Source organism: Myxine glutinosa, chromosome 5 (genome assembly GCF_964187855.1).
Source record: "Myxine glutinosa chromosome 5, kmMyxGlut1.1, whole genome shotgun sequence".
Classification (NCBI taxonomy): Eukaryota; Metazoa; Chordata; class Myxini; order Myxiniformes; family Myxinidae; genus Myxine; species Myxine glutinosa.
Window position 1 is genome coordinate 205822571 of NC_136265.1, and position 27044 is coordinate 205849614.

The 27044-nt window shown below is 47.8% G+C and overlaps 1 protein-coding gene across 1 annotated transcript in view; it reads right to left on the reverse strand.

Annotated features, from left to right (window-relative positions):
- The window catches only part of LOC137426465 (ras guanyl-releasing protein 3-like), a 309201-nt gene that overhangs the window by 77751 nt on the left and 204406 nt on the right, over window positions 1–27044 (reverse strand). Inside the window, exon 4 of the mRNA XM_078779402.1 lies at window positions 26463–26525. Within this exon, the coding sequence (XP_078635528.1) occupies window positions 26463–26525 (63 nt within the window). The remainder of the gene's footprint in view (window positions 1–26462; window positions 26526–27044) is intronic.

The following is a 27044-nucleotide window of genomic DNA, read 5'->3' on the forward strand; positions in this document are numbered from 1 at the left end:
CGATAGCCGGACCCGCAGTGCCAATGGACTGGGGCATTTTGATGATGCATTTCAGTGCCGCTCTGAGAGGTGACAGTAAGGGATTTGATGCAATGATGGCTACCCAGGGGCTTGACGCGAAAAAAGCGAGGCACGAAGCAAGGTACAACCCGGTTGGATTTCAGGAGCAAATGAACGCCACGGCAAAAAGTATACAGGAAGACATTGACCGCAGGTTGGGCGAGCAGGTCCCATGGGTGCACGAGGAGGTAACGCGGGTCGAGAAGCGCTGGTTGAGCGAAGCGGAGGAAAGCGCGGGTACAATGACGGGGGTAGAAATCGCGACACGGGGTTTGGAAAAGCCGGCGACCGATGAGGTAGAGGGAATTTTATTAAAGCCAACGGTCGTCGAGGGGAACAAAGACAAAGCAGTAGTGGGTACAATTAAAATTGAAGAGACGACGGAGGTAGCCCGGGAATTGCAGGGAGAAATGGAATATGTACAAAGTCCCTGCTCAAATCATGATGATGTACTCACTAACCAAATAAAGAGTTTGCAGGTGCGCGTGGAGAAAAGGATCCCCCAGGTGAGTCGTGCTGTATATCGTGTGGGTAGATTTTGTAGAAGGATGTTTGGCGACAAAAGAATTGTCGCGCGATTGGGGTCAATATGGCACCCGGGCGTTGGTGAAGGGTCCCGTGTGAGTGGAAATGGCACGCGTGTGAAAAAAAAGTGTGCGTCAAGGGGTGAGCGTGTTACGCAGCGCGAGTGTGATACCGAGTGCGAGCGAGAATGCACGTCGGGGTGTATGGAGTGTGACACAGGGAGTGAGAGCAATACGAAGTGTGCGTCAAGGGGTGAGCGTGTTAGTGTTACGAAGCGCGAGTGTGATACCGAGTGCGAGCGAGAATGCACGTCGGGGTGTACGGAGTGTGATACAGGGAGTGAGAGCAATACGGAGTGTACGTGCGAGGGTGAGTGTCACACGGAGAGTAAGGTGGTGGTGGAACGTGTGCGAGGAAGCACACCTGTGTTGGTGGTAGCGCGAGTGTGGGAGAGCCCATCTGAGCGCGTTAGTGGGTGGATGCCAGAGTGCACGCCCATGGTGAGTGGTACGGAGTACGTACCGGGGGAAAGTGCGCAAGACGGTGCGCGAGGTGTGTTAAGGGAGTGTGCGAACGGCGAGTGTGCGCGAGAGGTGTGGTGTGTAACAGGGAGTGCGTTGGTGGAATGTACGGACGGCGTTGGAGCACCGAGCTCGGTGAGGGTGAAAGGGGTAGCGTATGCATGTGAGCATGCAGGTGAAGCATCGACGGTAACCGGGTTAGCGTTTAGAGCGACGGATAGCCGATGCGAGCGCTCGGTGCGAGGAGCCCTTTGTTGGATGCGAGGCCCGGTGCGGATCGATACTGCGTCGCTTCTCTTCGAAGCGTCATTGCCGATTCGGGCTTGGCCCCGCCCCGCACGGTCGAGTCCGGGCCTTGTCGGGCGAGGTGACCGGTCCGGTTCAAGGGCGAGTGGGAGGAAGCGGACGGTGCCCCCTCGTGGGGACGGGGTTCCGACCGGGGGAGATCGGGCCCGGGACCGCAAGGTGCCGCGCCGAGATGGTGTGTGGAATCTCGGGCCGACCAAACCACCTCCCTTGAACCGAAAGCCGGACGGATTCAAACTGCAGGCGACCAAACCACCCGAATTCATTGCTCGGCTTTGTGAAGCCGAGTTTAATGATGTCATGACGCACCGAGGCTAGGATATAGCGGACTGTGATGATGATGATGATACTGATAGTGTTTTGATCCGAAATTTAGAATCGTGAGTAGAATTGGCAGTAATTGGAAAATTTTTGATTTGTTGGATTTGGACGAGCCAAATTGGTAGTGGGAGATGCCCCCATGTGATGGGATGGCCAATCCACCATCCCTCACAGCGGGGGCAAAGGAGCACTAGAGTTATGGGGTTTATGGCAGTGAAAACTAGCCCGGGTGGGTTTGGATAATGTGTACGGCCCTAGAGATTGACATTAGGTAACGTTAAGGTTAGGTAGTGACAAGGATACCTGTAGTGGGGACGTAGGTAGATTAGTGTGGATGATAATGACGTGGGAGCACAATAGTTTAAAGGGGTGACGGGGAAGCGCAAGTTTCAGAGGGGAGTAGTTAGATGAGATGATGCCGTGTGAGTGTTGGAGGTGTATTCAAGTGTATTGAACAGGGTATGAGTAAATGAGTGTGAGGAACAGGTGTGATTGCACAGGTGTGCAACTGAACAGGTGTATGGAGCAGTGTTTGAGTGAGTAATGGTGATGTGTGTTGTGTTGACCAACTGGTCCAGGAAGAGGAGGAGGGTGCAGGTGGCACCAGGTGTGAGTGCACAGGTGTGCAACAACAGGTATGAGGAACAGGTGTATGGAATAAATGGTAGTGTGGAGTATATGGAGTATTGGAATGGATGGTCGTGGAGTGAGTATGGTGGAAACTATGGAGTGGAGTGGATGGTGCGAAGGTGTGAATGGGGGAAGGATGGACCCCCATCACGAATACCCAGGGCGGGTAGTGTAAGTGTTAGGTAGAGGGTATAGGTAAATTGTGGTTGGATATTGGCATCTGTGGTGCGTGGTGAAAGAATGGTATTTGGATGGGTGCATTAGTGTTGTGGAAATGGCTGGGCGTGTAGCCTGTTAGTGTGTGTAGTTGGTTTGGGCACTCCACCACTGTGAGGATGTCGGCCAGGTGAGGCCGCAGGTGGGCTCTGGGAGCCGGTAGTTGTGGATGGGGCCCGAGGATCCGGAGGACGGACCCGGGTAGCCCAGTGCCAGAGGGCACCAAGGGGTGACAGAGCCAGGAGGGGCCTTCCCCAGTTAGTTAGGTTAGGGTGAGGAGCTAGGTAAGCTCGGGTGGCAACTACAGTGGTGGAGGTGTGCAGGTGGGTAGACCTGCTGGGAGAGCTGCACGACCCAGCCCAGAAATTGTGCAAGGGCACCGGGAGATGAATCGGGGGAGTGAGACCCCAAATTGAGAAGCACCACAGTTTGGTCAATGGGAATTGGTTTTTAGAACCCATAGTGTAAGTTGGCCAATGGATTGGCAGGGAAAGACCCCGGGTAGTGTAACGTGTGTTAATGTCATTTAGAAAGTAGTTAGGATGAAGATCTCCTCGCACCATCTGCATCCACTCACCTGAGGTGACGTAACTCCACATCATGCCATGTTTTATTATTTTTATTGTGCAGATGTTTGGAATGTGAGACGCATCATGACGTGGGTGTGACATTGTGCTTTGTGTTCCATCTCTTCCTCCTTATGAGGATTGATGATGAATTGGTGATGGCAAATTCTGGGTAGAGGGAGTGAAGACGAATTTGGTATAGGGGAAATATGGGGAAGACGTGACATTAGCGACGAATTTGTAAATGTGTAGATTTTTGTAAATATGGGGTAAGGGCAAGGGTAGTGTAGGTGACAGCGGGGGTGACGTACGGTAGGGACGAGCTTTCTCACTTCGCTCTCCGTACGCACTTCACCTTGCATTGCCTTATTGATGTGTACCCTTGTGACCTTTCCCCTCGCTCATCTGTCTTCCCCCCTTTGGCTCCCACACGAGGACCTGAGCGCCACTGGGCGCCGAGGGGAGCGTGCGTGAGTCCGCCATTGTGCGCCCGGAACTCCCAGAACCAGCTGTCTGCATCGATGCACCACCTTATGGACCACACGTCTGTGGCCGAGCACCACTTATGGACCCCATGGGTTGGGGCATGGCCCCTCTGCTGGAACCGGCCATGAAGGCCCGAAATCTTGCTGGCGGACCTTGGCCACAGGGCACCGATGCCCCACAGGTGAACCACACGAGTCGGCCCTGTGGGCCATAAATAAAATAAATAAACATGGACACGTTGGGTGCAAGTTTTAATACAAATAGGCCGCCAGCAAAGGAAGATGACAACAACAGGAAGAAATAATAATAGCCAGCAGAGGGAGCCAAAGAGCAAGAGACCACCTGCAGGGTTAGGGGTTGTTTGGTTATTTTTATTGATGAACAATGATGACTGTGCACCGATTGGTGCTTGAGGGTGTGTTGGTGCGTTTTGGGTGCTTTCATGGTGCATTGATGCAGAGCAGACTGTCTCCCCCCCAGAAAGAACAATCACAGGTCCTGGGTTGCGTTTTGTAAATAAAGTAACGTCAGTGTAAATAATGCTCCCCACCGTCAATGTATAGTTTGAAGACCATTCCGCAATTCGGTTAACTGTGGGCGTGAGTCTGTTAGGCAGGGTGCAATGGAGCAGCGGGACATATTTATTTATGTTTTAAAACTGTTACACTCAGGGTCAGGTTAAAAGTAGAGGGAACTATACCTATGTGTCACACTAAATGAAAGTTATAGGCCTGGGACGTGCCTATGAGGAGGAGGGTGCAGTGTTGCGGATATGAGGACTGTATTTTTTTGATTGTGTGTATTATTATTATTGCTTGAGTCTGGCCCCTCCTGCCTCCAGTGTTGTGTAAAGGTCGAAGGGCGTTCCGGTAGTTAATTCCATAAAGCATCCATTGAAGGACACTATAAAACCCTTGTTCAGTAGCTTATATCTTTATTATGTGTTTTAGAGTAAGGCCTTGTCTTCCATTAAAATGACCCTCCATTGCACCAAGTGAAATAGATAGATTCCCTTCATTCCCATTCCCAAAAACCTCCATTTCCCCTTTCGTCATGGCCAAGCCTCAATTTGGCAATTACATCCCCTCCAAAGCCGCCATTGAACATGTGCTTGGGTTGGGGAAGAAAGGCGTGCCCGCCCGTCGTCATCAAGGGCGGAGCCAGAGGGTCGCTCGACCAACCATGGCCGAGGTGAGCACACCAATGGGCGTGTCCTGAAGGCCGGCGGCTTAATCGCCGGGGGCGTTATAAAAGCGCGCGCGCAAGGGTCCAAGAGAGAGCTGGGTTGTGAGGTCAAAGAGAGAGAAGGGAGATCATCCAGCAGCGATTCTTGTCCAAGAGAAGAGATCATCCAGCAGCGATTCTTGTTCAAAGGAGATCATCCAGGGAAGCACAAAGCCTGCTATTCGTCGCCTTGCTCGCCAGCAGCAGCGTCCACAGCAGCAGCAGCAGCAGCAGCGTCCACAGCAGCAACAACACTCGACAGCCGCTTGGGGCCTGGACGGCGGTTTTGAGCAGGGCCGCGAAGGAACGGCGGCTGCCCAACGCACCGATCGTGCTGCCGGACCCGTTGGACCTCCCTCTCCTTCCAGCCAATCCACTCTGCAATTCCCCGTGTGAGTCCGTTTCTGTTTGTTCTGTCCTGGGTAGTTAATTAAGTCTGTATAAGCTAGTATTTTCACTGTGTCTCTAAAAGCTTCTGTATATTATTTTCTTATCTTTCCTTCTCCTTGGTTATTTTGGGCCTGTAAATAGTAAATAAATTTAGTAGTATTGCCAACCTTTTTTTCGTCTTCTTATTCCTTTTCTTCACATCCGTCGTCTTTGTCTTTTCCATATTGAATAGCTGTGGCGCGATACGGCCAACGTGCGGGTGAATCGGGTGAATCTGGGAAACTGTTAGGTCGCGGTGCCTCCGCTCGGCAAACATAACATCCTTAACCGCGAACCGTAACAATATATATATATATATATATATATATATATATATATATATATATATATATATATATATACAGTAAAACCATCTCGTATCAAAAACTCTCTTCCTCACTCGCCCTGCACTGCACTCTCTCCACCTCACCCCCAGGAATACCTCTGGCTACGGCTTCCCCTTCGCTCCCACCTCTTGTTCATATGTGTGTTGTACCGTCCACCAAACAGTGATGACTCCATCTACATCTCGCTGTCTGATGATATGGACCAACTTCTATCTACTCATCCCAACTCTCTCTTCCTCATATGTGGTGATTTCAACTGTCATCATGCCAGTTGGCTGGGTGTGGGTACCTCTCTCACCAGCCATGGCTCCTCAGCAAAGGACTTCTGCGACTCACTGGGACTGACACAATCTGTCAATTTCCCGACCCGGATCTCAGTCAACGGAACATCTTCTCTTCTGGACTTGGTTATGACTAACTTCCCTGAAAATGTCTGCTGCTCTTCTTCTGCTCCGATCGGATCATCTGATCATGTCCTTGTTAAAGTGGACATCTCTCTGACCATCCTCAGGGAGCCTGCTCAGCGTCGACGAGTCTGGCATTTCACTCAGGCCAACTGGCACGGTCTTCAAGCAGCCATCAATCATCTGGACTGGTCTCCCATCTCTACCACCTCTGACATCAACTCATCCTGGGAATTCTTCCAAAGTAAATTGCTCTCTCTCATGCACAGATTTATCCCATCTCGTCTTCAGTTGTCATACCCTTCCTCCCGTCCATGGTACACGGAATCTTGTGGTGAGGCTGTTGCCCAGAAACAACTTGCCTTCGTCTCCTGGAAAGCAAATCCAACGGAAGGAAATCTCATTTCCTTTCACAAAGCCCGAAACAAGTGTGTGTCCACCCTCAGGAGAGCCAGGAAACAATATCTCTCCGTTCTCAAGACCGAACTCTCTTATCTGTCTCCCTCTTCCAAATCCTGGTGGCGTCTGGTCAAATCCGTTTCTGGTGTTTGTTCCCCCTCCATCCCCTCCCTTACCTCAAACGGCTCCACAGCTGACTCCGCACGTGAAAAAGCTGAATGCCTCAACTCTGTGTTTGCCTCTAAATCTTGTGTCCCAAACCCATCCCTCTCTGTACCCACCATACCCAGTCGTACCCTGCTGCTCCTGGACTCCGTGTCCTTTCCTCCTGACAAGGTGGAAAAGTTTCTGTCAACCCTCGACTCTGATTCTGCAACTGGACCCGACGGCATCAGCCCACGGGTCCTAAAATCCTGCTCTGCTGCTCTATCTCACCCTCTCTCTGTTCTCTTCACCCTCTCTTTTGCTCAAGATCAACTGCCATCTGCTTGGAAATCAGCCAACATCACCGCTTTGCACAAAAAAGGTGCAAAAACAGATCCTAGCAACTACAGACCAATCAGCCTTCTCCCAATTATCAGCAAAGTCATGGAATCCATCATTGCTTCTGATATGAAATCTTTCCTCTTCTCCAATGGCTTGATCTCTGATCATCAATTTGGTTTCAGACCAGGTCACTCTACTCTGGACATGCTGCTTCTGCTGTCTCAACAATGGATGGAGGTCCTCAATGCCAAACAGGAAATTAGAGCTGTCTCCCTCGACATATCACGTGCCTTCGACACGGTCTGGCACCCCGCTCTGCTCACCAAACTCTCCTCCTTTGGTATCCATGGAAATCTCCACGCATGGCTGGCGGACTTCCTCTCTAGTCGTCGTCAACGTGTGGCCCTGAATGGGTTTCTCTCATCTCCTCTTCCTGTTCAGGCTGGAGTTCCCCAAGGCAGTGTTCTGGGCCCCGTGCTTTTTCTGGTCTTCATCAATGATCTCTCTGACTCTCTCGAAAATCCTCTCTATCTCTTTGCTGATGACTCCACTCTCTGCCGCTCCATTCCTCTTCCCTCAGATCGGCAGTCTGCTGCCTCCTCACTCTCTGAAGACCTGGACAAAATCACAGACTGGTCAAACAAGTGGAACATGTCTTTCAATCCTGACAAATCTCACACTCTTACTATGTCTCTCCGAAAAGATCGACTGGACAACCCTCCCATCTACTTTCTCAACAATCCTCTCCAAGAAGTTCTGTCGCTCAAGATTTTGGGTCTCACTATCTGCCATGATCTTTCTTGGGAAAACCACATTTCCAAGCTGGCCTCCAAAGCCAGTCGCCGACTGGGCATCCTCCGTCGTGCGAAGTCCTTCCTCGGCACACCTGAGCTCCTCACCACATACAAGGCTTTCATCCGCAGCTCAATGGAATACTGTTCTCCCCTATGGGCCGGTGCTCCTGCCTCACACCTAGCTCGGCTTCACGCTGTTGAAACCAAAGCTTTCAGAATTATTGGAATCTCCCGCGATGAAGCTATCTCTGAGGGCCTTTCACTCACTCACCGCAGGCAGGTAGGTGGTCTTTCTGTCTTCTACCGACTCCTCTCCGGCCTTGCACCCCCAGCTCTCTCTGTGCTCTGTCCCCCAAATATTCCTACAGGTCGCACAAGATCTGCCAGCAACCCTCTGATGGTTAAACTGCCGAAATCTCGGCTCTCCGCTCACCTTCACTCTTTCATTCCTCTTTTCTCCCGCCTCTGGAACAAACTCCCTCACTCCCTTCAATCCCACTCCTCCCTCCAGGTCTTTAAAACAGCTGTTCACCACCATCTCTTATCTTCCCCCATCCAAAACCTTGATCTTTTCTACCCCCGCTAATTCACCCCAGATCCACCTTGTTTGAAATTCCAACTTCTTTCCTGGAAGTCCTGGCAGTGTCCATATGTTTTATACCTCTCCCACTGCCCCCTTCCCACGCCCCCCCCCCCCCCCAAAGCCCTCGCCCTCTCTCAGATCTCTCGATGTCTCCATGTCTCTCGGTCCCTGCTCTCAAATGTTGTGTTTGTGTCCTTCCCCCTCTCTCCCCATCTTGTCTACCGCTCCCTATGTTATATGTTTTATGTGTCGGTTTGTCTTTCTGTGTGTTCATGTGATTAATGTTCGCTCTTTCACGAGCCTCGATATTGTATACAAAAAAAATAAAAATAAAAAAAAATAAATAAAATACCTTGACTTATGAGTGCACCAACTTACGAGTTTTCCGAGATACGAGCCGTCGCTCGGGCGGTTTATTGCTTTGAGATGCGAGCCGAGATCTGAGTTACGAGCTTACGCCACCCGCCACCAAGTGGGTTCCGGTCACGTGGTTATCTTGCCGTGCAAGCATCTCTGCCGTATATCGCTGCTGCTTTGTTTTCGCATTTTGGTTATTTTGGAGCTTACGCCACCCGCCACCAGGTGGGTTCCGGTCACGTGGTTATCTTGCCGTGCAAGCATCTCTGCCGTATATAGCTGCTGCTTTGTTTTCGCATTTTGGTTATTTTGGAAAATTTCTTAGTTTTAACCATGGGTCCTAAGAAATTGAGTGCCAAGGGCAGTACTGAGAAGAAGAAGAGGATGATGTGCTTGGATATAAAACACGCAATCGTCAAAAAACATGAGCGAGGTGTGCGTGTTGTCGACTTGGTGAGGCGGATGTGAAGGCAGCTGAAGATTTTATTATAACTTTTGCCGAACTGATAGAAGCCGAACGATACATCCCCCAGCAAATCTTCAACTGTGACGAGACGGGGCTCTTCTGGAAAAAGATGCCGAGGAGGACTTATATAACGGCAGAGGAGAAGAGCATGCCAGGCCACAACTTGTTCAGAGTGCCGGCGATAGCTCGCCTTCTCTTTGTGGAAGACACGTTGAGATCCTTAACATCCAACAACTAATGGGACGCAAACGGGGCGCCTAGTTTAGCGGTACACACATTGATGAATCACCCTGCCTGTGATTCACCCATGACAGGTTATAGCTGGGTCGGGATTCAAACCCAGGCTGGACAGTTTAGAGTCAAGTGTGCGTACCTCCAGTCCAGGCCATCCTGTCAACTTGTATGCTGCATACAGATGAAATATAAAGCGCGAGATATTTTTATATATACTGTATATTAAAAAAAAAATTGGTGTGGTTTTTGGCGGGTTGGAACGGATTAATAGCATTTCAATGCATTTTAATGGGGAAATTTAATTTGAGAAACGAGCAAATTGAGTTACGAGCTCGGTCACAGAACGAATTAAACTCGTAAGTCAAGGTTTCACTGTATATATAATTATATATATATATATATATATATATATATATATATATATATATATATATATATATATATATATATATATATATATATATATATATATATATATATATATATATATATATATATAGATATATATATTTATATATATATATATATATAGATATATATTTCTGTCAGTTGATTGTTTGTTTGACATTTTATTACAGTGTACAAGAAGGTATAAATAAATGAATGACATGTTTATCTAACCATTTATTCAGGGGAAAATTATTACGGAAGTGTACCAAGCTGTTTTACTTGCAATTTTCAAAGTGCCCTTCCTCGTGATCGATGCACAATTGCAGCCGAGCAGGCAAAGAGTTTGATATCAATTTCCTCAAACACGCTTGCAGAGTTCGATATCAATTTCCTCAAACTTTGCAGTGATTTGAGCCTTCAATTCCTGAATGGTACGAGGCTTTTCACGATAAACAAGGTCTTTCATGAGCCCCCAAAGAAAGAAATCTGGAGGTGTAAGGTCTGGGGAGCGTGCCGGCCACTCGATCAGACCTCGGCGGCCGATCCACTTTCCGGGAAAGTTTCCATCAAGCCACTGACGAACATGACGTCCATAATGAGGTGGAGCTCCATCTTGCTGGAAATAACAGTCCTGATCTTGTACCCTGGGCCAAAAGAAGGTTTGCAGCATATCCAGGTAAATTTCTGCAGTGACAGATCCCTCAAAGAAAAAGGGTCCAATTATCCCTAATGGAGATATGGCTGCCCAAACTGTCATGCCAGGTAAATTTACCTCCTTCTCAACTGTCACTCTTGGGTTCTCCGCAGCCCAGTAGACACAATTGTGTCTGTTAATTGTGCAGTTAAGCTTAAAACATGCATCATCTGACCACCAGATGTTGTCTAGCATTGTGTCCTCTTCGTCAAGTTTAGCTAAGAACTCTTCGCAAAATTGAAGACACCCGTCGTCATCTCCATCATGAAGGGCATGCAGTAAGCGTGGAATGTAAGGTTTACAGTTTTTCTGGTGAAGGATACGGATAACACTTGATTGGCTCACTTCCAACTCTGCAGATAAACGGCGAGTTGACTTTTGCGGACTTTGTTCCAGTCTCCTGATGGCTTCTTCAGCCTTAACTACATTAGTTGCCGTTTTCGGACGACCGGACTTCTTTGCAGTGGCTACCGACCCTGTTGCTTCAAATTTCTCGACAATCAATCGTATGTTTCTTCCCTGTGGTGGGTTAATATCGAATTCCTGTGCCAAACGGCGTGCCGCCATCGTTGGTTGTTCAATACATTTGTAGTAATGTTTCACGGCCGCAATGCGTTGATTCATTGAAAGGTAATTCATGGTTCAATTTGGTGCAACTTCAGTAACTTTCCAAACTCTCAGCAATAACCTGCAAAACAAAAACAAAAATAAATAAATTAAGAAAATTAATAATCTGCAAGACAATTATTAACAACATGACATCCCAGAAAGAATCTGACAGCCGAAAAAACAGAAATCGGGCGCGGGCGCTACTTTTGATTCAGCCTGTGTGTGTGTATATATATATGTATATATATATATGACATGTATATGTCATATAGGTAGGTATATATATATATATATATATATATATATATATATATATATATATATAGATATATATAGATATATATATACATATATATATATATATATATATGACATGTTTAATGTTTATGTCATATAGGTATATATATATACAGACTTGGCATTTAATATGGAATTATTTTTTTTCTTGACGGGTTTACTTTCTTAACTCAGTATATCAATCTGGTGAGTTTCTTTTACACTTTGGTGATTTATTTGTTAAAAGAACCATGTCACTGATTGTCTGTCGCAGCAAGAAGTCAACAACAGGATTATATCACAGGTGGCATTGCAAAATGTACGGACAGGTGCATTTGATGATTGTCTTCACAGTCGGGTACACAAGGGTTGTTGCGTTCTGTATTAGTGGAAAACAACTGCTGCACGTCTCCAAAGGTTATTGCCGCTTCCTCTGGAGATGGTCCGTCAACTCGACAATGCTGTTTGTCATGGAGTGGTGGCTTTACGAAATTACGGCATGAAACAGCGTGCTATTGCTCGGCAGTATGGCATCACTCAAGGTCAGGTGTCAAAGATCCTGAAACGAAATGCTCAGAGGGGTGTCCCTACACCAATATCGAGGCCAGGACGTCCACGCAGAACCACAAGGAGAGATGATCGCCAGCTGCACCGGTTAGTCTGCAATGGCCGTACCAAGTCAGCTAATCGGCTTAGGGCTGAGTGGTAGCATCTGACAAATGTGCCTGTATCCAGAAGGCTAGTCAACCAACGACTGGTTCAAGTAGGCTATTGTGCTAGGCGTCCCCTGAGAAAGCCACGCCTGACCAGACAACACAGCCAGCGCCGATTGCAGTGGGCCAGAGAGCACCTTCAATGACAGCCAGGACACTGGAATCACATGACCTTCAGTGACGAGTCTAGATTTCTGGTCTATCGTCAAGATGGCCGCGTCCGAGTGCGCAGACAAGTGCACGAAGCCCACAATGAAGATTGTATAGTGCCAAGAGTCCAAGCTGGAGGTGGTGGGGTGACCGTTTGGGCTGCTTTTCATGCAGGGGGCAAAACTGACCTGGTTGTTCTGAATGGAAACCTGAACCAGTTCAAGTACAGGGTCATTCTGGAAGAAACATTGCTTCCATTTGCTCGTGCAGCCTTTCGAGGAAACTTTGTCTTCCAAGATGACAATGCACGGCCTCATCGTGCTCGCATGATCCAACACTTTCTTGCTGACCGTGGTGTAGAGCATATGGAGTGGCCTGCCATGTCCCCGGATATGAATCCGATAGAGAACTTGGCAGAATTAACGCGTCAAATCGACAACTTGGACCAGCAGCCTACCTCTGTGCGTGAATTGCAGCAGGCTATTGTCACTGCATGGCAAGCGATTCCTGTCCAAACCTTTGCAAATCTCGTGAACAGCATGCCTCGACGTGTACGTGCTCTCCTGAATGCTCGTGGGGGTTACACGAAGTACTGAACTGTAATTTTACTGTCTGTAATCCCAGTCATAATTTAGCTTTTGTTTTTGTTGAAATTTTTTTTGGCTAATGTGCAAAATAAAGAGATACTTCTGGAAAACGTACAGAAGTTTAACACAGTACTGTCCGTGAATTGAGTTTGATATCAGTTTACATCACTTTCAAGGATCAATTTATTTGCTTTGAAATGTCAAATGTGGTTTTTGTTTATTTTAAAGGTCACATTAACAATATCTAGAATAATTTCAACATAATTCCAATGAACTTTTGGTTCTAAGTCATCTTGAAAAGTAAGTTCACCCCCACAAAAAAAAAATTCCATATTAAATGCCAAGTCTGTATGTATATATATTGTTGCGGATATGGGATTTGGCCTCCATCCATATCCGCTTGTAAATATTCCCCTATTTCCCCAATACTCCCCAACTATCCCCAATCCCCCATTCCCTAGTCCCATTGTCTGTAAACAACACTCTGTAGCCCCGACCTTCCCCTTTTTCCCCCATTAAATGTCGTGCCCAGGTTCACCGCATCTCACGTAGACAACTATAGGACATCTTGCTAGTTATTCTTAGTCTATGTCAGTTAAGGACTCGTTTCCATTAATTCTGACTCTTCGTTGCACCAGAATGTGATTGTATGGCACCATTAGTAAGTTTAGGACCTCCCAATACCTCCCCGCATCTCTTCCTCATGCAACAACAACACCAACAACAACAACAGCGGCGGCGGCGCGGGGAGTGTGCGTCCTCACTCCGGCTTGGTTAGCCGCCATTGAACATGTGTTCCGACGGGGTTACCACGCAGGGGCTCGCTGTCAGCTCCTCGTCAAGGGCGGAGCCCGGTAACCCCCCCGCACCCAATAGGAGCGGCGGACCGATTCCATCTGGGGTGGAGCTAACGAGCAGAGGGCGTGTCACTCCCCGCTGAGCATGCGCAGAAAGGGGGAGGTGACGTCAGATGCGCCTCAGCTACGAAGAAGAAAGGACGCCACCTCCTAGCGCTGAGAAATACCTCCCGCCTCTCTGGACCGGACCGGGTCGATTCTGCCCCTGAGCCAAGGTGCACCTTGAGCTATCGACTGCCTGCCCTCCCCTGCCATCAATCCCCGTGTAAGTCAGTCTTGTCCCGTTTGTCTGTGGTCTGTCGGGAATAAGATAATACTGTGTCTAAGTGCCCATCTTGCTGTGCTTTACCTCTTGCCGTGTAATCTAACCGTTCTGCATAACCCATATTATATCCTCCTCCGGAGGTCTTGAGAACTGTACCCCTTGTGTCGTTGCCTTAATCCCAGCCGTTGTGTCCTTTCCTTCATTGATTTAGCATAGCGCGATTCGGCCAACGTTCGAGTGTAATCGGGTAAACTGTGCGAACATGGCGGCCATTCCGCTCGGTCAAGCAACATCTAAGTCGTGTCCGTAACAATTGGTTGTCAGGAGTTGGATTCGGACCTGGGACTAAATTTGTTAGGCCCAAATTTTGGAACACCAATTGTACTATTAGAGTAACAATTGGTGTCGAGGAGTGAGATCGGTCCCGGAGCGCGTTTCACGCGCTCGAAATTATAACGGCGAAATTTGATTGTGTTTTACAAAAATAAAAACCCGAATTTTGAAAGTCGCGCTATGGCAGATCAAGACGGCTGGGTTCCGGTAGAGGAGAGTGAGGCAGGTTCGATCCAGGACCAAATCGAGGGACAAGAGGAGAGCGAAGCAGTGAGGGTGGCAGGTTCGCAAAATAGCGTCGTCGCGCACGAGGTTACGGGCGCGCAAAATGGCGCCTCGCACATGGCCACGGCGACCGCGCCCGCGACCATAGTAGCGCCACCGATGGATTTGAACCTTTTTTTTATACAAATGAAGGCCCTTATGGACAAGAATAATGAAGAAATGGAAAACAGAATGAGGAGGGCAATGAGGGACGAAGCGAGGGCTCAGAGTGAGCAATTGGGGGTAATGGGAAACCAAATGGGGGTAATGAGGGACGAAGCGAGGGGTACCGGTGAGGGGTTAGACAATGGGATAAAAGAGGTAAAGAATGGGTTAATGGGGGTAGAAAACAGAATGGCCGCTCAAGAGAATCAAATGGAAGGGATGCAAAAGGGGTTAGAGGGGTTAGAAAACAGTATGGAAGGCAAATTGAGGGACATGAGGGACCAAGCGGAAAGGGAAGTTAAACAAATGGGGCAGCAGATAGAGGGGGTCAGAATGGGGGTAGAAACCAAACTGGATGCTCACAGGGAGGAAATGGAGCAGATGAGGGTGGCATCTGGGCAGGAGATGCAAGTGATGGGAGAAGAGATCAGAAGAGGTGTGAGTGAGGAGGTCGGAGGAGTGCGCGAGGAGGTGAGGCACTGTAAGGAGCACATGGAGAAGGAGGTGAGAAAGGGGACTGTAAAGTTACAAGGGGGCATAGAGGACCTGACGCAGGAGGTGGAACAGCTGACGGTGGGACAGACGGAGTTAGTGGAGCAGGTACAAAGGAACACTGCGGTACTAGGAGGGTTAAAAGCGACACAGAAAGAACTAAAAGACGACTTAATAGCGACGAAGAGGGAATGTCAGATGGTACGTGAGGGACTGACAACGAAGTTGGACGAGGTGACAGAGGTGATGGAGACGAAGGACCGGCAGGTGAGGACGCACATGGAAACGGTCAAGGTAGCCTTAGAGGACGAACTTGAGGAGACGTACCGGGAAATAAAAGAGGTGAAGCAGAAATTAGAAGAAGTGGAAGAAGGGGTGAGCGAAATTAAGAAGCGACGGAGAGGGGATAAGAAAGAGATAAAAGAGGAGATAAAAGAATTGGTCCAAAGTCTGTGTTCAGATCGTGATGATGTGCTCATTAACTGGATGAGGGAATCGCAGGTGATGGAGGAGAAGCGAAGAGGAAGAGGACCCGGTGTAAGTGGTGACCAATATGGTCGTGCGTATGATGCGCCAGGTGATTTAAGAAGCTTGGGGGTCGAGATGGACCCGGGTGTTCGTGAGAGGCCGTTGGTGAAGTGTGCGACAGGTCTGGTGTGCGAAAAAGGAGGTGTGCGAGAAAGTCCGACTCTGGGGTGTGTGAGGAAAAAGTGCGTGCCAAGGAGTGAGGGTGTTGGCGAGAGTGAGTCGGTCGTAGGCGCGTGTGCGAGGGAGCACATGGAAGCGCGGTGTGGTAAGTGTTACAGAGGGTGTGACGGGAGAGTGTGCGCAAGAGTGTGCGCGAGAAAGGTGTGTGACGGACAGGTGCATGGGGAAAGAGTGCGCTGTCAAAGGCAAGGAAGAATGCACGCCTGTGGTGAGTGTTACAGAGGGTGTGATGGGAGAGTGTGCGCAAGAGTGTGCGCGAGAAAGGTGTGTAACGGACAGGTGCATGAGGAAAGAGTGCGCTGTCGGGAGTAAGGGTGAGTGCGTTGTCAAGAGTGGTGGTGAGAGTAGTGAGAGTGACAAGGAGCGTGAGTTGGTTGTGACAGGTGAGCGAGGATGTACACCTGGAATGGAAGGATGCACACCTGGAATGGTAGAGCGTGAGTGGGAATGCACGCTGGAATTGGTAGTGAGGCACGTGGTTGGGTGTGCGAGTGAGGGCACACCTGTGATTGTCACAGAGGAGGTGACCGAGGAGGGGGCGCGAAGAGGTGTGTTGGTGAGGTGTGCGAACAACGAATGTGTGCCAAAGTGTTCGGTGGTCAGGTGTGTGACCAAGGCTGTGAGTGGAATGAGTGTACCTGGGTGTGTTAGAGAAGGTACGACGAGGAGCATGGAAACGGCTGGATGTATGAGCAAGAAAGGGGTAGCGTATGCATGTAAGCATGCAGGTGAAGCATCGACGGTAACCGGGTTAGAGGTTAGAACGACTTATAGCCGAATCGGGCCCTCGGTGCGTGCCGGGCTTCGCGTGCCGCGAGAACCAGCGGGGATCCGAGCTACGGCGGGTTCGAAAGGACCGCCGTACGCGATCCACGCTGGGCCTCGCTTTGAACGGCCGCGTCCGTGCTCCACTAGGCGGAGCTGGCAGCCCGATAGGAAGGGTCGTCATGGCGACCACTTTCTATTGAGACGTGCCGGCAGGTCGAGATCGGGACATTGGATGGCTCCACGCCGAGGTGGTGCGTGGGATCTCGGCCCGGGTAAGCCCCCGTCCCTGCCCCGAATGCGGGACGTATCCAGCCGCTGGCACAAAACGACCCGCGTTCATTGCTCGGCTTTACGAAGCCGGGCTTTGGACAGGAATTGGCGCACCGAGAGGCATTAGTGAGTAGACTGTGTGATGAGGTTAGTGTTTTGGACCCAAAATTAGAAAAAAACAAAATTTGATGATTGGCAAAGGATTGGCAGTAATGATTGGCAGATGATGGGTAGTGATTGGCAAATTTTTGATTTGTTGAAATGTGATGTGCCAAATTGGTAGTGGGAGATGCCCGATGTGGTGGGATGGCAACTCTGTCATCCCTCACAAGGTGGGGCAAATGCGCACTAGATTATGGGGTTTATGGCAGTGAAAACTAGCCCGGGTGGGTTTGGTTATATTGTGTGTAGGGACCTAGAAGATGACATTAGGTGACGTTAAGGTTAGATAGTGACTGATACCTGTAGTGGGGACGCAGGTAGATTAGTGTGGATTATAATGACGAGGGAGCGCAATAGTTTAAAGGGACGACTGGGAAGCGCAAGTTTCAGAGGGGAGTAGTTAGATGAGATGATGCTGTGTGAGAACTGGACAGGTGTGTGGAGCAGTGTATGAGTAGTGAGTGTTGTGGATCAGCGCGAATGCGCTTTGGGGAGAGAAGGGTGCAGGTGGCACCAGGTGTGAGAGCACAGGTGTGCAAGTACAGGTGCGTGGAATACATGGAGTAAGTGGTACGGAGTGGTGTGCATGGTGCGAAGGTGTGAATGGGGGAAGAGTGGACCCCCATCACGGATACCCGGGGCGGGTAGTGTAAGTGTTAGGTAGAGGGTATAGGTAAATTGTGGTTGGATATTGGCCTTTGTGGTGCGGTTGCAGAATGGTATTGTGGATGGGTGCATTAGTGTTGTGGAAGTGGCTGGGCGTGTAGCCTGTTAGTGTGTGTAGTTGGTTGGGCACTCCACCACTGTGAGGATGTCGGCCAGGTGAGGCCACAGGTGGGCTCTGGGAGCCGTTAGTGTCAGTGGGTGCCTGAGGATCCCGGGTGTGGATCGGGCAGCCCGTGCCAGAGAGGGCACTGAGGGGGGTGAGAGTGCGAGGGGGCCTTCCCCAGTTAGTTAGGTTAGGGTGAGGAGCAGGTAAGCTCGGGTGGCAACTACAGTGGTGGAGGTGTGCAGGTGGGTAGACCTGCTGGGAGAGCTACACGTCGCAGCCCAGAAATTGTGCGAGGGCACCGGGAGATGAATCGGGGGAGTGAGACCCCAAATTGAGAGGCACCACAGTTTGGTCAATGGGAATTGGTTTTTAGAACCCATAGTGTAAGTTGGCCAATGGATTGGCAGGGAAAGACCCCGGGTAATGTAAAGTTGTTAAGGTCATTTAGGAAATAGTTAGGATTGATGAACCTGTCGCACCATACGCAGCCACTTACCTGTGGTGATGATGATGACTCCACACCTGTGTTTTCTTTGTTCTGTGTGCAGGAAATGAGAATTGCTGTTGGATTTGTGAGACGCATCACGACGTGGATGAGACATTGGGGTGATTCCATCTCTCCCTCCTTAGGAGGGACTGATGATGAATTGGTGATGGCAAATTTTGATGTTGAGTTGGAGATGGCAAATTTTGATGGGAGTTGGAAATGGCAAATTTGATTGGTTAGGAGGGAGAGAAGACGAATTTGGTTTATGGGAGGAACGGGGAAGACAGTAGGGACGTTTGTTGATGTGTAAAGTAGATGTTTATGGGTAGTGTTGTGTTTTGTGGATACAGTAAGGGGTCAGGGAGGGGCAATGTAGGTTACCTGGTTGGGGGGGGGGGGGCGTACGGTAGGAACGTACCTGTCTCACCTGGTTCCCATGTGCCCCCAGTGTGCATCACCTTGTATTGCGTGCACTTTTGCGCCCTTACCACCTTACTCACTTGTCCTCTTCTTTTGTCTCCCACCTCCAAGGATCTGGCTTTGGGGCAGAGAGAGAGGAGAGAGAGGTGCTGGCTCCGCAGTTGTGGGCCTGTACTTTCGCTGCTTGCTGCCTGGATCGATACACCATATGGACCGCAATTTTTGTGGCCGCCCACCATGGACTGCAGTCTTTTGCGGCCAAGCACCACCCGTCGATGGACCTATGGGTCAACGTGGCACCTATGCCATACAGGTGAACCACTTTTAGTTGGCCCCCTGACGGCCACAATACAGAAATGGACGCGGTTGGCGCCTTTCTTTATTTTTAAAGAAGCAAGAAGGCCAAGTACACCACATGAAGGCAAGACCAGCGGCAGAACATCGGCCGGCTGCGACACCACCGGTGACGTTGAACACTTTATTGGTGCACCGGATGGTGCTGACTGTACATGAATGGGGTGGTGCTTTTGGTGCTTGGATGGGGTGCTCTGCACATTATTAAAGGCCGTAAGGCCACAGGGCACTCGTGGGTTGGTGTATCGATGCTGGCATGCGCGCTCTCTCTATGCATAACATCTGCATGTGTTCCTCCAAAAACAGGTCCTGGATCGTAGTGTAAATATCAGTGTAGTCTTGTGTAAATAATGCTCCCTACTGGCTGTATGTTTAGTTTGAGGATTCTTTCCGCGATTCGGTTATCCTGTGGGTGTGTTTCTGTGAGGAGAAGGGTGCAACGTCGCAGGGGGACATATTTACTCATTTGTGAACATCTGTAAAACTGTCGCACTCAGGGTTGAGTTAATAGTAGAGGGAACTACATCTGAGTGCCACACTAACGTAGGTAAAAATTTATCGGGTCGGGACGCCCCGAGGTAGAGAAGGGTGCAATGTTGCGGATATGGGATTTGGCCTCCATCCATATCCGCTTGTAAATATTCCCCTATTTCCCCAATACTCCCCAACTATCCCCAATCCCCCATTCCCTAGTCCCATTGTCTGTAAACAACACTCTGTAGCCCCGACCTTCCCCTTTTTCCCCCATTAAATGTCGTGCCCAGGTTCACCGCATCTCACGTAGACAACTATAGGACATCTTGCTAGTTATTCTTAGTCTATGTCAGTTAAGGACTCGTTTCCATTAATTCTGACTCTTCGTTGCACCAGAATGTGATTGTATGGCACCATTAGTAAGTTTAGGACCTCCCAATACCTCCCCGCATCTCTTCCTCATGGAACAACAACACCAACAACAACAACAGTGGCGGCGGCGCGGCGGCGGCGCGGGGAGTGTGCGTCCTCACTCCGGCTTGGTTAGCCGCCATTGAACATGTGTTCCGACGGGGTTACCACGCAGGGGCTCGCTGTCAGCTCCTCGTCAAGGGCGGAGCCCGGTAACCCCCCCCCCCGCACCCAATAGGAGTGGCGGACCGATTCCATCTGGGGCGGAGCTAACGAGCAGAGGGCGTGTCACTCCCCGCTGAGCATGCGCAGAAAGGGGGAGGTGACGTCAGATGCGCCTCAGCTACGAAGAAGAAAGGACGCCACCTCCTAGCGCTGAGAAATACCTCCCGCCTCTCTGGACCGGACCGGGTCGATTCTGCCCCTGAGCCAAGGTGCACCTTGAGCTATCGACTGCCTGCCCTCCCCTGCCATCAATCCCCGTGTAAGTCAGTCTTGTCCCGTTTGTCTGTGGTCTGTCGGGAATAAGATAAGACTGTGTCTAAGTGCCCATCTTGCTGTGCTTTACCTCTTGCCGTGTAATCTAACCGTTCTGCATAACCCATATTATATCCTCCTCCGGAGGTCTTGAGAACTGTACCCCTTGTGTCGTTGCCTTAATCCCAGCCGTTGTGTCCTTTCCTTCATTGATTTAGCATAGCGCGATTCGGCCAACGTTCGAGTGTAATCGGGTAAACTGTGCGAACACGGCGGCCATTCCGCTCGGTCAAGCAACATCTAAGTCGTGTCCGTAACAATATATATATATTGTTACTGCCCGCGGATAAGGATGTTGGTTTGCCGAGCGGATGGCACCGCGGCCTAACAGTTACCCCGATTAACCCGATCCCCGAACGTTGGCCGGATCGCGCCACAGATATTCAATAGGGAAAAGACCAAGGCGACATGGATGTGAAGACGAAGAAGACAAAAAGGTTGGAAATACGAATATAATTTATTTACTATTTACAGGCTCAAAGAAACCAAGGAGAAGGAAAGATAAGAAAATAATATACAGAAGATTTTAGAGACACAGTGAAAATCGCTAGCTTATCTAAACAGACTTAATTCGCTCACAAAATCCACCCATAACTTTGCCCTCAACATGGACGGTATCCCAGTATCCACCTCCCCTCTCATTCGGAATATTGGCGTCATCTTTGACCAAACCCTCTCCTTCGACAAATACACTAAACAGATCACAAAGACAGCCTTCTTTCACCTGAAAAACATCGCCCGTCTCCGCTCATCCCTCTCCTCCACGGCTGCAGAAACCCTCATCCACGCCTTCATCACCTCCCGTCTGGACTACTGCAATAGCCTCCTCTATGGTTCACCCTCAACAATCACCAATAAACTCCAATACATTCAGAACTCCGCTGCCCGTCTACTCACCCATTCCCGGCCCCGTGACCACATCACCCCCGTCCTTTACAAGCTTCACTGGCTCCCCATCCCCCAGAGAATCCAGTACAAAATCCTCCTCTTGACCTACAAAGCCCTCCATAACCTGGCCCCATCCTACCTGGCTGACCTCCTCTCCAGACACACTCCCACCCGCAACCTCCGCTCTGCTGGTACCAACCTCCTGACCCCCCCCCCCCCCCCATCCGGACCAAATTCAGATCCTGGGGGGACAGGGCCTTCTCCATCGCTGCTCCCACCCTCTGGAACTCACTACCTCGCACTGCATTCAACATTCAACCCACAGCATTTAACCCCTGACTATCACTTCTCCTTCTCCCTCCTTTTGCTTTAAATATTTCCCTATTGATTCTTGTCTTTTTGCAATTGTTGTTTTCATGTTTTGTTATGCATTATGTTTTGCACTCTGTCAAAGCGCCTTTGGGCTTCATGAAAAGCGCTATACAAAATAAATGAATTATTATTATTATTATTATTAATTAATACCCAGGACAGAACAAACGAAGACGACTCACACGGGGAATGATGATAGGAATGGCGGAGGTGGATGGCTTGGAGGTGGGGGGAGGCCGGTCCAAGGGGTCCTGCAGCACGATCGGCGTGTTTAGCAGCTGCCGTTCCTTCGCGGCCCTGCTCAAAACCGCCGTCCAGGCCCCATGCGGCTGTTGAGTGTTGTTGCTGCTGTGGCCGCCGCTGCTGCTGCTGCTGTGGACGTCGCGTGCTTTGCCAGGACTACAACAGGCTTTGTGCTTCCCTGGATGATGATCTCCTTGGATGATCTCTATTCTCTTGGTCCAACAACTCTTTCTCTTTCTTGGTCCGACCACTCCTCACCATCGACAACCAACGCAACCAACGCAACCACTGACCACCACAACGCAACCACTGACGACCCACCCTCAACCACTGACGACCACAACGCAACCCACGCACTTCTTGCGCGCGCGCCTTTATAGCGCCTCCGGCGATTAAGCCACCGGCCTTCAGGACACGCCCATCGGTGTGCTCACCTCAGCCATGGTTGTTCGCGCGACCCTCTGGCTCCGCCCTTGATGACGACGGGCGGGCACGCCTTTCTTCCCCGACCCGAGCACATGTTCAATGGTGGTTTTGGAGGGGATGTAATTGGCAAATTGAGGCTTGGCCATGACGAAAGGGGAAATGGAGGTTTTTGGGAATGGGAATGAAGAATGAAGGGAATCTATCTTATTTCACTTGGTGCAATGGAGTGTCATTTTAATGGAAGACAAAGCCTTAACCTAATACACAGAATAAGGAAATAAACTACTGAACAAGGGTATTATAGTGTCCTTCAATGTATGCTTTATGGAATTAACTACCGGAACGCCCTTTGACCTTTATACACACTGGAGCAAGGAGGGCTCAGACTAAACCAATAATTCACAACCATTTACTATACAATACAACACAATCAAAAAAACTCAATCCTCATATCCGCAACAATATATACCTATATGACATAAACATATAGGTATAAATATATACCTATATGACATAAACATATATATATATGTATATATATATATATATATATATATATACATATATATATATATATATATATATATATATATATATATTTATTTATTTATTTATTTATTTATATAATTAGTAATAAAAAATATTTCTATTTCCAATCTTTGGACTACTATATTTATCGAATTTGTAGAACCTTTTGTACGCCCCACATAGTTGCAAGGACTTGCTGAGCTGGTATGCTTCGAATGACCTCGATCTACCATTATAAGCTGAGGTTGCTTTGAATGGCCTATGTTGATCAATCAACCTTCACATGAAGGACATGCACGAGTCAAAAAGGACAAATGCGAAGACAGTTGTACAAAAGATAGAAATCCAAGGTTAATGTTATAAAAACAGGAAAAGTTGATGGTAATCCAGATAGGAATGAGAACCTCCAGCTACTTGTCAAGCAATTAATTTGTACTAAAAAAAAAAGGTTCACCAACCTCAGAAGGTATGTGGAATCAAAAGTCCAGTGATGAGGCTTCACAAAATACATGGGTAAAAAAAGAAGAGGATGACTTTAACCATTATTACCTGTGCCACCAAAGGTGGATGGACGTTATGTTTTCACCACTGTCTGCTTGTTTGTGAACAGAATATCTCAAAAAGTTGTGGACAGATTTGGCCGAAATTTGGTGGAGAGGTTGGTTATGTGACAAAGACGACATGCTTAGATTTTGGTGAAGATTCGGATCCGATAATTTTTTTAATGATTCTTCACCATTGAGAGATAGGGCAAAAAAAAAATCCATATCTAGCAGGATATCTCAAAAGGTTGTGGACAATTTCGGACGAAAGTTGGTAGACAGAATGGGCGTGACAAGACCGAATCGAGTCGATTTTGGTGAAGATCTGAATATGGATTCGGATAGGAGAATTATTTAATTTTTAAGTGATTCTTCACCATTGAGTGATTGATAGGGATGAAACCCATATACAGCAGGATATCTCAAAAAGTTGTGGACGGATTTGGACAAAACATTGCGGACGAGTTGGATAGATGAGAAGAACAAGCTGATTAGATTTTGGTTCAGGTCCGAATCCAGATCTGGCCTGTCAGTGGGATACAAAACGTAAACTGATCAGCCTGGCGGAGGTATGCTCTCTACCGAGTGTCATTCTAGTTACCCTGCGCTCGCGAAGCGAAAAGCGCAGTTAAACAATCGGGTGCGTACGTGTGTCTGCATTTTAAATATTCATTTTCTCGGCAACCGTTGGTCCGATTGACATGAAATTTTTACCGTAGGAGCGCCTCTGCCTGTAGATGATTTTGCTGATAATTATGACGCCATAGGTCACGTGGTACGGACGCAATCTTGGAAAAATGTTACACCTCTATATCTCCCAAACCGCTTAATGGAAAATTTTTTAACATGGCTCATTGTCAAGTACACCCCATGGGGAATAAGATATGTTAATGATGATGTCATAGGTGCCTCCATTATGACGTCATAATTCTACAAATACAACGCTTGATCTGATAAGTATGAAAAAAAAAATCCACTGCAACTGTTAGTCCGATGAAAACGAAATTTTCAGAATATGAGCGGATCCTCCTGTAGAATTGTTCAAATGATAATTATGACGTAATTGGTCACATGGTACAGGCGCCATCTTGGAAAAATCGAAAAAAGTTGCACCTCTATATCTCCAAAACCACTCCAGGGAAAATATTGAAATATGGCTCAATGTCAAGCACTCCCCTTGGGGAATAAGTTATGTTAATGATGATGTCATCAGTACCGTAATAATGACGTCATAATTCAGCAAGTACAACGCTTGATTCGATCAGTATGAATTTTTTTCTCTGCAATTCCTGGACCGATTGACAGGAACTTTTCACCATAGGAGCATCTCCTCCTGTAGAATATTTTAATGATAATTATGACGTCATAGGTCACGTGGTACAGGTGCAATCTTGGAAAAACTTCACACCTCTATCTCTGAAACCACTCCATGGAAATAATTGAGACCTTGCTCATTGTCAACTACTCCCCATGGGGAACAAGATATGTTAATGATGATGTAATCTGTGCCTTCGTTATGATGTCATAATTCGACAAATACAACACTTATCCATCCGATCATTATTAAAAAGAAATTCTCAGCAACTGTTGATCTGAAGGACACGAAATTTTCACCATAGGAGCGTGTCATCCTGTAGAATATTTTTATATGACGTCATAGGTCATGCGGTACAGGCTCCATCTTGGAAAACCCGAAAAACGTTGCACCTCCACATCTCCGAAACTGCTCCATGGAAAAAAAAAATGAAACATGGCTCATTGTCGAGAACGCCATATAGGGAATAGGTGTTGTTAACGATGACGTCATTTGTGCCGTAATTATGACGTCAAAATTCGACAGGGACAACGCTTAGTCTGATCGGTTTGAAAAATTTTCAGCGTGATCTCTGCAACAATTATATTAGAGAATATAAATTTATGATGTCATTGCTCACGTGTTCTGGCAGCCATTTTGGATCAAAGAAAAAAATTAACGTTCAAAAACAGAAAAGTTGGCTCGCACAAAGTTTACTGCGCAGGGTAAGTGTTCTATGAATCCATCGAGTTTATCATGGTTTTACTCTCTTGTGCCACCAATGGAGACCCTTTGGTATTCGCTGGAATTAGCAATTATTAATAAAATAAAGATCTTGCTTTGCCTTAAAATTAAACTAATCAATCTCCATATGCCTCAAGACAAGACATGATTCAGTAAGTGTGGGTTAAGTAAATCACCATTTACAATATAAACGTACGTTATAAACGTATGCAGCACAATATAAACGCATATAATATAAATATAAACGCAATATAAACAATATAAACGTACGCAGCACATTTCTAAGTTTGACATATAGTTGTACATGAGACATACAGAAAGAAAACCAATAAAATGGCTTCCTGTTTAAGTTTCTGTCATGGCACCTTGAAGGATTGAAAGGTCTCATGAAGTAAAAGCCTTCGCAATTCGAGAGACACAGAGATTGCATTCTCCATCTCACAATTTGCAAAAGCCACAAAAAAGGCAGGTGTCAAAAATTGGAAAAATCCACAGGTCAAATAGCTAGGAATCTAGCAACTGTTATGTTCTTTCAAATGATGTTGTTGTTGCTGTCGGTGCTGTTGTTGTTGGATTGCTGGATGTTTGTGGACTGCTGTTAAGATACATGATGATGTAAGAGGAAGTGCCATGGGGACGTGACAGGAGAGACGCAATATTGTGGAGTCGGAGATATGTGAATGTCATGTGCTGCGGAATAAACAGACTAGTTAGTGCCTTGCAATCCATGGCATCGTTTCGCATCTGTTGATCGACACTGTTGCCTGTTGTTAAACTTGGTGTGCTCAAAGACAAAGTCTCCTGTTTGTTTAAACCAGGTTTGCTAAACAATTTCATTGGAGATTGCCAAATTTTGGAAATGGCTAAGTGTGAAAAACTTCGCAAAAGGTAAAATAGAAACATAAATACATACCTGCTGAAGTTGCATATTTTCAGGCAAGTTGCACTTTCGTCACAAGATGATGCTGTCTGATAAGTATGTCGGCATTAAGAACAACATTTGCTTATGCAGAATATCATTTCATTTGTTAAATAATTTTATCAAGTGTCAAATCATAATCCATCTATCTATATATATAAAACACAGTTTGTGTGTGTATGTGTGTGTGTGTGTGTGTGTGTGTGTGTGTGTGTGTGTGTGTGTGTGTGCGTGTGTGTGTGTGTGTGTGTGTGTGTGTGTAATGTTACCGATAGACTCCTAAACGGAGAGGCTCACGTGCTTGATATTTGGCATAGACATGGCCATTGAGCCTGGGAAGAACATGGCCTACCTAAAATAATTTATTTCATAATATTTTTTTACCATATTTTTCCCTCAGCGCATCTCAGCGAGGAATATTATACACGGAATCTGAGCCGGTGGCAGAGCAGCGCGCTGATTCGCTCAGAGCGATCACGTGATGTTCCAATCTTGCCGCCACAATCTCACAGTTACGCCTTCGCACGTATTTCAGAGCGAAAAGCGATTGCGTTTTTTCACATTTCAGCGAGGAAC